At 43.6% G+C, this 13021-nt stretch overlaps 1 protein-coding gene across 5 annotated transcripts; it reads left to right on the forward strand.

Annotated features, from left to right (window-relative positions):
- The first annotated feature begins 661 nt into the window (after positions 1 to 661).
- Positions 662 to 12404, forward strand: gpbl1 (Vasculin-like protein 1). 5 transcript variants are annotated; one of them, XM_014140661.2, is made up of 11 exons: positions 662 to 979; positions 2967 to 4162; positions 4242 to 4356; positions 6201 to 6330; positions 6470 to 6798; positions 8428 to 8503; positions 8639 to 8997; positions 9162 to 9395; positions 9533 to 9657; positions 9741 to 9843; positions 12023 to 12328. In XM_014140661.2, the coding sequence occupies exons 3-11, from the start codon at positions 4297 to 4299 to the stop codon at positions 12041 to 12043; spliced, it is 1437 nt and encodes a 478-aa protein (XP_013996136.1). In that variant the 5' UTR covers positions 662 to 979; positions 2967 to 4162; positions 4242 to 4296; the 3' UTR covers positions 12044 to 12328. The 5 variants fall into 5 exon arrangements, with proteins under 5 accessions (XP_013996136.1, XP_013996134.1, XP_045549564.1 ...); XM_014140659.2 differs by having other exon boundaries at positions 664 to 979; positions 12040 to 12404; XM_045693608.1 differs by having other exon boundaries at positions 666 to 979; positions 9162 to 9320.
- Positions 12405 to 13021: the final 617 nt, after the last annotated feature.

Consider the following 13021-nt stretch of genomic DNA (forward strand, 5'->3'; position numbering starts at 1 on the left):
CTTAAAAGGGGAAGAGGTGCATGTGCATTTTAGAACATAGCTAGCTAACCAGTTTGATCTTGTTAACAAGCTTTGACCTCTTTAGCATTATCTAACAACGTTAGATATCCAAATTAATAGACATGTTCTAACAAAAGCCTGTGCTTACATTTTTTTGTCACCCTTGATCTTCACGTTGTGCAGATCAATAATAAATTAGCAATTGCATAGGTTTGTAAGGTCGATTACTCGATTTACTGTGTCTGACGAAAGTTTGATTTCTGCAGCGATCGATTAGTGCGCCTGCCTGGAAAATAGTGTGTCGCATTCAATATCACAAATATGTATCTAGCTAGTACTTTTTTTAGTACTAGTTGAACAGGGGCGGCAGGTGCTGGGTCGAATCCCCGAACTGACAAGGTTAAAATCTGTCGTTCTGCCCCTGAACAAGGCAGTTAACCCACTGTTCCCCCAGTAGGCCATCATTGTAAATAAGAATTTGTTCCTGACTTGCCTAGTTAAATAAAGGTTAAATAAATAAATAAAAATACTATTTTGATCGCAAAATGTTTTAACTAATTTCTTTCTAATCTGCTTCGACGTTTTTAGTATACAAAAATCCCACTCCTATTCAGTTTGAAACAAAATGCTACGCGCCTGAGGTTGCAAAATTATAAGAACTTGAACGTACCCCAGATAAGTAAGCTCCGCGAGCGCTCCAAAAACCCAAACAAACACCCAATCGCCACTTTAATCTGGAGGCACATAGCAGGAAGAAAGTATTGCAGTGCTAAAGGAATATTAATAGTCAAGATATATTTTTTAAATCGTATTTCGTGAAGATATTGCTTGATATAAGTAGGTTTTGGCATCATCATATCAAATCTAGCAAGCTAACGGTAGATATAACGTTATTAGCTAGCTAGCGCCCGAATCCTCCGACCCCGTGTGGGCTAACGCGGAAGCCATTTTGAAGCCGTGTTGTGCCAACGAAGCGAAGGTCTGTTTACCTCTATTTGCAGAAATTTGACAGCAATATTAGAAACAACTACACGTTACTCTGTTGCAAAAATATATTGTATGTGTCTGAGACTGGGTCGTAGTTGTGCGAGTTACTGTATGTTAACTAGTTGACTTGCCATCTTTGGTGATAGTCGTGGCTAGCTAGCTTGCTAACAACTTGGTTACAACGAGTTTACAAGGAATATACTGTACATTGCATGGCCAAAAGTATGTGGACACCTACTCGTTGAACATCTCATTCCAAAATCATAGCCCATTAGCATTAATATGGAGTTGGTTCCCCCTTTGCTGCTGTAACAACCTACACTCTTCTGGGAAGACTTTCCACTAGACCATTAGTGAGGTCCGGCACTGATGTTGGGTGATTAGGCCTGGCTCGTAGTCGGCGTTCCAATTCTTCCCAAACGTAGTCGATGGGGTTGAGGTCAGGGCTCTGTGTAGGCCAGTCAAGTTCTTCCACACCGATCTTGACAAACCATTTCTGTATGGACCTCGCTTTGTGCACAGGGGGCATTGTCATGCTAAAATAGGAAAGGGCCTTCCCCAAACAGTTGCCACAAAGTTGGAAGCACAGAATCATCTAGAATATCAATGTATGTTGTAGTGTTAAGATTTCCCTCTACTGGAACTAAGCCCAAACCATGCAAAACAGCCCCGGACCATTATTCCTCCTCCACCAAACTTTACAGTTGGAAGTATGCATTTGGCTAGGTAGCGTTCTCCTGGCATCCGGCTAACCCAGATTCGGCCGTCGGACTGCCAGATGGTGAAGCGTGATTCATCACTCCAGAGAACACGTTTCCACTGCTCCAGTCCAATGCCGGGGAGCTTTGCACTACTCCAGCTAACACTTGGCATTGTGCATGGGGATCTTAGGCGTGTGTGCTGCTGCACTGCAATATAAACTAATTTCATGAAGCTCCCGACGAACAGTTATTTTGCTGACGTTGCTTCCAGAGGCAGTTTGGAACTCGCTAGTGAGTGTTACAACAGAGGACTGACGATTTTTACGCACTACAGAGCTCTGCGGTCCCGTTCTGTGAGCTTGTGTGGCCTACCACTTTGCGGCTGAGCCGTTGTTGCTCCTAGACGTTTCCACTTCACCACATTGAAAGTCACTGAGCTCTTCAGTAAGGCCATACTACTGCCAATATTTGTCTATGGCGATTGCATGGCTGTGTGCTCGATTTTATACACCTGTCAGCAACAGTTGTGGCTGTAATAGCCAAATCCACTAGCCAGATAATTAGCTAGCAGTGATCAAAGTTTTTGCTTCCTCAATCTGCTCAAATGATTTCTTAACTTTCTAAGAATTTTGACAGTGTCTTAACTTGTTTATAAAAGTGAATGTGTTCACAATAACTTAGTCAACTCAATACACAATGGAAGCCATTGGACAGCCTATCACAGTACTATAAAGGATTTTTTAATAACAAAATAAATATAATTGTACCTTTTAACTAGGCAAGTCATGTTTATTGATTTGTATTTAGGAAGCGCACTGCAGCCTCATGATCATTAATGATGATGACATGCTGTGAGTGGGTCGCTGTTCTTAGTAGTTTAGAACACACAATCACTCACTGCCCGATTTAGATCAGGAGCTGGGAGAGAGTGAGAAACATTTCAGGTCTAGAATATTTTTAGACTGGTATACATATTTGATAAAAGCTTGCAGTTTTGTAAGGGAGTATAAAATGTCTAAAGAGCTCTGGTTTTTGATTGTTTTGCTTCAAGACGTTTTATTTTATCATTGCATTGTGTTTGCTGTCTTTTGAATGAGAAGCTATATTGTGGGTTCATCAAAGGTGTTCTGGGAGAACTATTCATCAAGTTTGACATGCAGTACAGATTGTGCTGGAAACATGACTTGGGTATACACCTGCATAAACTTGTAAGTTGTGTGCATTACAACCTTACCGGTGTGTCTGAGATTCAAAAGTATTTCTGTTTTGTTTTTGCAGGTCCGGTCTGCATAAGTGCAGATACTACTACATGTGAAAGCAACACTACAAGAGGACGGAAAATACTAGGAGTAACTGCACAGCACCTGTCCTTCTGACACATGCTCCGTATGTTCCTACACTTTCTTTGCTTTGAAGAAAGGAAGATATTTGCCTTTCAGAGGTTCCCTCTTTTATGGACACGTTTATTTTTTGTCTTTCAACAAAGGAGTCCCAGGTGTGTTGTGACACACAGGACACTGATCGTAAGCGATTGCTGTTATACTGTTTAAAAACTTTTGCACTCTCATCCTTCAACCACACAACTACGGCTAATTATACCAGCAAATATAATAGGACAGATGAAGAAAGCAACCAATCTAACCAGCCGTTGAGACACCATTGTGTTTAGTATGCATTGAAAAACAGCATTATAATGTGTTGCTCTGCAGTATCAACATTTCACTGACCGGAATTGAAGATGTCAGAAATGTAACAGTGGATTCTGCTGCCTTTACTGTCATGTGACTGTAATACTAGACACCTTTTTTTCCCCCTTCAACCCCAGACAGCCTTTTCACCAGTTTAATGAGGTGAGCTGTGGTTTTCAGTGACCTCCATTGGAATTAAAAGAGGTCTCTGAATTGATTTATTTTCTGCATGTGTTTGGGTAGAGCCTAAAATGACTAAGAGCTGGCACTCATAGTGGCAGGAGAAGAGCCAGAACCTCCTTCCAGCACACTTCTGATGTCATAGTGGAGCTGTCCCGTTCACACTGACAGGGATCGATGCCCCAGAGCTTCCAATCTCAGCAGACAACCTGCACCTGCCTCTCCCATTGGGCAATTCACTTGCCTGTCTACTGAGCCCACCAATCAGAACCTTCTGTTTCACAAAACGGATCAAGCGGGTTCCATGTGTCTCTTCCCCTGACAAAGAATCCTACCTGCTTCGGTAGAGTGATCAGGACGAATTTGGGGGTAACAACGCGCCTCTGGATCACCATTCCAGATAATCCCAGAATCCTGTGACCCGACACCCAACTTTTCACCCTGGACGACGGGGTCTGCCTCTGGGGAAAGGGGCTGTTCTGTCCTGGAGGTGGAGGAGGGCTTGGCAGTGAGGTGCTGCTCTCCATCACACACTCTGAGTCAATCCCACAGAGGAGGCAGAGACCGAGAGGAAGAGGAGAGGACTTCAGAGCCAAAGACTCTGGGGTAATAATAAGTCTTATGTAACAATGTTTTTCTTTTGTCCCAAAATCCAAGATTTCTCATTCATTTTACTCTGTGTCAGATCCTTGCCATGAGGTTTGATGCCTCGATCCACTGACAGGAGACACTGGACCTAAATGGCGCAGCATGACTTTGTTCCTGCCTGGCTTAACTTCTCCACGCCCCAGCCTGCCAAGGTGAGACCGTGTGTGTGTGTGTGTGTGTGTGTGTGTGTGTGTGTGTGTGTGTGTGTGTGTGTGTGTTTACATACGTTTGTGTGTGCGCACAACCAGGGGCAGGCTTATTGGGGGCAGACTGACTGCAATCAGCACAGGAAAAATAGTCAGAGATACAGTTTGTACTAAGGGAAACAGACAGGAGAAAATCAAGGAAGTCATATTGAATGAATGTAGACTGTAATGGAGAGAGGATGAAGAGTGAAGGGGATTTTGCTTGTTTTATTATTCATTCCTCATAGAGTTGTTATCATCCAGGCTCTGTATGATTTGTTATGTGTTTTCTTCGTGTGGTAAGTGAAAGCAGTAGAATTGTATTTATTTTATTTTTATTTAACCTTTATTTAACTAGAAAGGGAAGGTGAATGGACATATGGAGAAGTGTGAAAAGCAGGAGAGCCTGTTGTGGTGGTGTTTTGCTCGTGGGACTACTAGATACGGGATTGAGATTCAGCTAAATGAGAACAGTGTTTTTTTTTTTTACTCTCAGCAAGAGCTTGGAGTAATCTGGTCGTCAGAGTGTAGTCTATACCAGGCGATTTTTTTTTTTTCAGGTTGTACACCAGCCAAATTAGTTGTGGATACCGATCTCAACATTGGCAGTCCAGTAAGATCAAGCTGATAGTAGTGACTGATGGACGACACTAAGTTATTACATAAACACCAAACCTAAGCTGCTTAATGTCCACAAGACTGCATATTACATAGACACACTACATGACCAAAGGTATATGGACACCTGCTCGTCAAACATCTCATTCCAAAATCATGGGCATTAATATGGAGTTGGTCCCCCTTTTGCTGCTATAACAGTCTCTACTCTTCTGGGAAGGCTTTCCACTAGATGTTGGAAAATTGCTGCAGGGACTTGCTTCCATTCAGCCACGAGAATTAGTGAGGTCGGGCACTGCTGTTGGGTGGTTAGGCCTGGCTCGCAGTCGGCATTCCAATTCATCCCAAAGGTGTTTGATGGGGTTGAGGTCAGTCCCATCGAGCTGCACGCTTCAGCACTCGGTGGTCCCGTTCTGTAAGCTTGTGTGGCCCACCACTTTGCGGCTGAGCCGTTGTTGCTCCTAGGCGTTGCCACTTCACAATTACAGCATTTACAGTTGACCAGGGCAGCTCTAGCAGGGCAGAAATTTGATGAACTGACTTGTTGGAAAGGTGGCATCCTATGACGGTGCCACTTTGAACATCACTGAGCTCTTCAATAAGGCCATTCTACTGCCAATGTTTGTCTATGGAGAGAGATTGCATGGCTGTGTGCTCGATGTTATACACCTGTCAGCAACTTGTGTGGCTGAAATGGCTGAATCCACTAATTTGAAAAGGTGTCCACATACTTTTGTATATATAGTGTATGTATATTATGTATCTGTGTGACATTGCAATTAAATAAATCAGATGAAAAATGTTGCGTTTGGTGTGAGAGTATTCATTCCTGTTTCATAATTGTGTGTGTGGAGGTACTAGAAGACTAGGGGTAGGATCTGGGAGCACGTGGTTTCACCTCACTGCCCTTTTTTACATTTTTGACAATGATGACGACGTACTCTATGGCTGCAGTCTTGCGAGCTCCGAGGCAACTTTTTTGTGATTCTTTTGGTGTTTTTCTTTGACTTTTTTTACCCTGTATATGGCTTACTTACTTACTTTCTAGTGTTCTTATTTCTCGTGTGTTTTTGTTCTATTTATAATACTACTGATATTGATTACTGCATTGATGGGAATGCGGTTGCAAGAAAGGCATTACACTGTACTTGTGCACGTGACAAAAATATAACCTTTTTTCTTTTTGTATCCAGTCCCCTGCAGCCAGCCTAGAGAAGCATGGCGACCCCCATCACCACCGGAACAGCCGTGCTGCCGTGAGCCGCCGCCGACACAACTCCTCCGATGGCTTCTTTAACAACGGGCCCCTGCATGCCCCCGCAGGTAACCCTGACGATCAGAACCCCCTGCGCGACCCCCCAAAAACGTTTTTGTGATGTGTGGTTTGTTGACAGCCTGCTTGAAAGAGCGGTGTTTGTTTCGTTACATAGTATTAAACTTACTGTCCTGTGTGTGTCTGCAGGTGATGGGTGGCAGCAGCCCTCTCTCCTCCTGAGACATGACTCTGTGGACTCTGGGGTGGCGAAGGGGAGGCGTGGTGGTCTAGCGGGGGGGTCCTGCTGGAAGGAGGCTCATCCCACCTGGCACGGGGCGGCACAGGACAGGCACCACCACCCGGGGCGCCAACCCAAACGCCACGGGACGGGAGGAGGGGACAGGCAGGGGGGACACCGGCAGCGCAACGGCAACTTCCATCCCCGCAAGAGCGCCCCTGGGACCCTCTACCAGGACAAGTTCCCCAATGATGAACACAGCAGGGAGGACAATCTGAAGTTTGTGGAAGAGGACTTTGTGAGTAATAATCTCATCCTCCATTTCTGAAAACCTCTTGACAACTTCTTGTCACAATTTACAGTCTTGAGTTACTATGCCATATGTCACATATTAGTCAATGGGCATAGTGACATTAACTTCTTGGGGACCCCTTCGAGATAGGATCCCGTTAACGGGATTGTTTGACAAGATAGCATGGCGCGAAATTCAAAACAGCAAAAATCTAATCATTTCGATTTTTCAAACATACGACTATTTTACACCATTTTAAAGATACACTTCTCCTTAATGTAACCACATTGTCCGATTTCAAAAAGGCTTTACAGCGAAAGCAAAACATTACATTATGTTAGGAGAGTACATAGACAAAAATAACCACACAGCCATTTTCCAAGTAAGGAGATATGTCACAAAAACCGAAAACACAGCTAAATGAAGCACTAACCTTTGTCGATCTTCATCAGATGACACTCCTAGGACATCATGTTACACAATACATGTATGTTTTGTTCGATAAAGTTAATATTTATATCCAAAAACAGCATTTTACATTGGCGCGTGATGTTCAGAAATTGTCATCAGCAACGTTGACAAAATACATAACAATTATTTTAAGAATTATAGATACAGTAGTCCTTTATGCAACCGCCGTGTCAGATTTTAAAATAGCTTTTTGGGCGAAAGCACATTTTTCAATATTCTGAGTACATTGCTCAGCCATCACGGCGAGCTATTCAGACACCCGCCAAGTTCGGGGCAACCTAAACTCAGAATTAGTATTAGAAATATTGTATTACCTTTGCTGATCTTCGTCAGAATGCACTCCCAGGACTGCTACTTCCACAAGAAATTATGTTTTTGTTACAAATAATCCATATTTATGTCCAAATACCTCCGTTTTGTTCGTGCGTTCAGGTCACTATCCAAATGCATAATGTGCGAGCATAATTTGAGACACAAAAAGTCCAAATGTTCCATTACCGTACTTAGAAGCATGTCAAACGCTGTTTAAAATCAATCTTTATGGTATTTTTAACGTAGAATTGCGATAATATTCCAACCTTACAATAGCGTATTCATTTCAGAAGAAAAATAAGGAAAGGCGCGCTCGCGTGACTGCGCATTTCCAATCCCTTTGTTGCCAGGCAGGCCACTCAGTAACTGAGCTCCTATATTCTGCCCGGTTACTGGATACGGATGAAACAACTTTCGGAGGGCTTTTGACAGCCAATGGAAGCCCTAGGAAGTGCAACGTGACCCCTAAGTATTTGTAGTTTCTCTAGGGATTCAAAAGTAGAACTACAATTCTCAGACCTTCCACTTCCTGGTTGAAATTTTCTCAGGTTTTTGCCTGCCATATGAGTTCTGTTATACTCACAGACACCATTCAAACAGTTTTAGAAACTTCAGAGTGTTTTCTATCCAAATCTACTAATAATATGCATATTCTATTTTCTGGGCAAGAGTTGTAACCAGTTTAATTTGGGTACGTTTTTCATCCGGCCGTGAAAATTCTGCCCCCTAGCCCTAAGAGGTTTTAAGACCTAACAGGGAAAATACCTGGATTGGTACAGCTAAACATAAAACATAATGGGAAATATACTGTATATACAAACTTGTGAAATAATGTCAACGTTTTCCTACCAGCCCTCCCTTAACCCTGAAACAACTGGAAAGCCCGGGAACCAGATGAGGCCACTGGCTCCTCACGCTGGAGTATGGGGTAATCTCTCTAATAGATTAATTGATCTATTGACATTACAAAGTTGACACCAGTAACGTCTTCACAAAGTTCAGCCCACTCCCTTTGTCTCCATGTCATTACCCCCCTCCTAACTAGTTGCTCCCATCTCTCCAGAGAACCCGCCTAGTGGCAAGCAGATGGTGTCTAAGATGCTGGTGATCAAGAAGGTTTCCAAGGAGGACCCAGGATGCACTGCGTTCTCTACTGGCTTCACCAGCTCCGGAGCCCCACCCATCAATGGCAGCAAAGCCCTGCCCACCATCGCTAGCTCTACCCACTCAGTCTATAAGAACCTGGTGCCCAAGTCTGCCATGGTGCCCACCAAGCCCCCTCAGTGGAAGCCGAGTGGGAGAGACTCCACCAAGCCTGGCCTCCACCTGTCAGGACGAGACTCTGTCTTCACCAGCCCTGTGTCTGCAGCCAAACCCTCCGCCCCCGCCACCCAGCTACATAGCCACAACACCCCCAAAGAGGTGAGGGCAGCTCTCCAGACCCCTTACACAGGCCAAAGGGGTTCATAGAGAGCGTATAGCAGGCCATACACATCCAGTCCCGAGGAGAAAAAGTTTACGTAACTGTTAGAAACCACAAGCAAGGGCTCAACATTTTTCCTCCCTCTCTCTGTTTTTTCTATCAGCGTCCTTTCAGTACGACTCCTCCCATAGACATCGCCTCGTCGTCACGGCTGAAGCTGATGCGGCGCGGACCAGACCGGAAGAGTGACTTCCTGCGGATGCTGAAGGACGAGGTCACCGGTGACCTGACCTCCAGCAGCAGCCCTGGGGCACCTGGAGAGGTACATAACACCCCTAGAAAATGTCCAAGTGGGACGCAAAGGCCCTCCAAAATGTTACATTCAAACCAATTGAAGGTAAATTCACAGGCTGACTGAACAAAAATAAACTAGAGGCATGTGAAATGTGGAGCGTTACATGGCTCACTTCATATGTAAGCAGAAGTGACCTGTTTTATTAAGGTGTCTATTCTTTGGTGTAAATGACTCTTCAGGGCGAGAGCAGCACCCCAGAGCCCAAAGCCTACAGCCAGGGAGTCTGCAATGAGAACGGCCTGTCTCACTCCCTCAGCGACTCAGACACTGATCACTTGTCTAGCTCACTGGAGGCAGAACACCGGTATGACTGACATATATACACACACACACACACACACACACACACCATCAGTCTACTAAGCAGTGTTCACTGTTTCATTGCAGGTTACTGAAGGCCATGGGTTGGCAGGAATACCCAGAAAACGATGACAGCTTCCTGCCCCTGACTCAGGAAGAGCTCAGAGAGTTCCAGACTAAAACTGAACATGTACGTCTGAGTTTGTGACACAATCTTACAATAATATCATGAATGTTATGAGCATCTTCGGTGACTGCTTTAAACTTCATAGGAAGTGACGTGTTTAAATACAATGAAAATGGCTAGGGCTTAGGTAGCCTAGTGTATGTGCTGTTGCCAACTCTTCCATTGCTGTCATGCTGTACAGTAGAGTTGTCTCAAGCATATAGTGTGGGACCAGGCTTGTGTCTGGAGGCCCGTTTATACTTGGGTCTAACATGCGTCCTTTGTCCTGATGTCCACATTCTGATTGTGCCCAAATTTTTTGACCGGTGTAGATTATTAAAAGACGCATTGTTATCTGCATGGTCAAACCATTTAAATCATCATCATACTGGCCTCTAAAATCATTGACATTTCGTACAATGGACTTGTTTTACCCAGTAAAATACTGGGAGTTTTTATACATCTATACAGTACCAGTCAAAGGTTTGGACATTTCAAGGGTTTTTCTTAATTTTTACTATTTTCTACATTGTAGAATAATAGTGAAGACGTCAACACTGAAATAACACATTGAATCATGTAGGAACCAAAAATAGTGTTAAAAAAAATCGAAAAATATTTTTGATTCTTCAAAGTAGCCACGCTTTGCCTTGATGACAGCCTTGCACAACCTTGGCATTCTCTCAACCAGCTTCATGAGGAATGCTTTTCCAACAGTCTTGAAGGAATTCCCACATATGCTGAGCACTTGTTGGCTGCTTTTCCTTCACTCTGCGGTCCGACTCATCCCAGACCATCTCAATTGGGTTGACGTCGGGTGATTGTAGAGGCCAAGTCATCTGATGCAGCACTCCATCACTCTCCTTCTTGGTCAAATAGCCCTTACACAGCCTGGAGATGTGTTGGGTCATTGTTCTGTTGAAAAACAAATAGTCCCACTAAGTGCAAACCAGATGGGATGGCGTATCGCTGTAGAATGCTGGTTAAGTGTGCCTTGAATTCTAAATAAATCACGAGTGTCGCCAGCAAAGCACCCCTGCACCATCACACCTCCTCCATGCTTCACGATGGGAATAACACATGAGGAGATCATCCATTCATCTACTCTGCATCTCACAAAGAGACGGCGGTTGGAACCAAAAATCTCAAATTTGGACTCGGACCAAAAGAGATTTCCAAAATGTCCATTGCTCGTGTTTCTTGGCCCAAGCAAGTCTCTTCTTATTATTGGTGTCCTTTAGTAGTGGTTTCTTTGCAGCTATTCGACCATGAAGGCCTGATTCACTCAGTCTCCTCTGAACAGTTGATGTTGAGATGTCTTACTTGAACTCTGAAGCATTTATTTGGGCTGCAATTTCTGAGGCTGGTAACTCTAATGAACTTCTCTGCAGCAGAGGTAACTCTGGGTTTTCCATTCCTGTGGTGGTCCACATGAGAGCCAGTTTCATCATAGCAATTGATGGTTTTTGCGACAGCACTTGAAGAAACGTTCAAAGTTATTGACATTTTCCGAATTGAAAGACCATGTCTTAAAGTAATGGACTGTCGTTTCTCTTTGCTTATTTGAGCTTTTCTTGCCATAATATGGACTTGGTCTTTTACCAAATAGGGCTATCTTCTGTATACCACCCCTACCTTGTCACAACACGAATGCATTAAGGAAAGAAATTCCACAAATGAACTTTTAAGAAGGCACACTTGTTAATTGGAATGCAATTCTAGGTGACTGCCTCATGAAGCTGGTTGAAAAAATGCCAAGAGTGTGCAAAGCTGTCAAGGCAAAGGGTGGCTACTTTGAAGAACCTCAAATCAAAAATATATTTTGATGTAATACTTTTGGTTACTACATGATTCCATATGTGTCATTTCATAGTTTGGAGGTCTTCACTATTATTCTACGATGTAGAAAATAGTAAAAATAAATGGTGTCCAAACTTTTGACTGGTACTCTTATTTTTATAGCTTACAATCAATACTTGCTTTAAAATAAATACATTCATATTTTGAAAGAATCTGTCATAATTTGTGTACAGGGAGTAACTGGCAAATCTGGTCACAATGTGGACGGATAAGAGACACACAATACTACAATGTGTAGATGCAACGGCTAGTGTGGGCACAATCAGAATGTGGATAAGATCAGGACAAAGGTCACATGTTATCACCAGGTATAAACAAGGCTTAGGTTTGTGTTTTCACTTAGGTTCTTGTTCTTCCTAGCTGAAGAGGAATGGGATCTTCACCCACTGGAGATGTGTGGCCGAGGCCCACTTAGAAAAGGACGAGGGCTCCGAGTCTGAAACCAGCAGCCAGACCTCAGACGACGATGATGTCAACCTGACGAAGTGGCTTTAAAGAACAAACACACACCCCTCTCGTCTTCAGAACACCTGTTTGACTTATTTTTGCACAAGGGGAAATTCCAGTGGAGGGGGAAGTTCCTGCTTAGCCATGCAGATGTATTTTTCCTGCGTTGCACCTCTTCCCCCTCACTTTGTGGAACTGAGTGTTTGTGAAAAGGGCAATGCACATCTGATTTGAGACTAACAATATTAAAATGGTATCCTGACATGTTTCAAAAGGAATCAGGCCTTGCTTGGAGTTCTGATTGCGTTCATGGTTAATCAATGACGTCACCATAGACAACTGTCTAATAGTGTTAACCGTGCTGGGTGGTCTAGCAGTTAGGGCTGGATTCAATTTGTATCCCAGTTCTGTTACAGCTCGATTGAAATTTAAAGGCGACGTTCACGGTGAACACTGCAGGTCAGCTCAATCGGAAAGAACCATTAACATATCTGCTATACGGATTGAATCCAGCTGTTTAACAGTACACAAACCTGACAGTCAATAGTTCCGTTTCTCACCTCCCATAAATCAAATGAAAAAACAAACCATGCAAACTTATGTTACCACTAAGGCCTAGATTCAATCAGTGCGGTTGAAATTTAAAGGCAATATCCCTGCGCTCGGAGCCTGCACTCACAGTAAACCCTGCATATCGGCTCAACCGGAATTTACCTTAATTTCAATCGCACTATACTTCATCAATAGGGATTGACATGAGCCGTTAGTGGTTTAGCATTGTGCTTCCGACACTAGTGTGACCTTCTGCTCCGTCACCAAAGTGTCTCACCAACCCAGTCATTGGTGAATTCAGCTGGGATGGCCACAGCCAGGATATATCTATTCCATAAGCATA

The sequence above is a fragment of the Salmo salar genome, chromosome ssa14 (genome assembly GCF_905237065.1).
Source record: "Salmo salar chromosome ssa14, Ssal_v3.1, whole genome shotgun sequence".
NCBI lineage: Eukaryota > Metazoa > Chordata > Actinopteri > Salmoniformes > Salmonidae > Salmo > Salmo salar.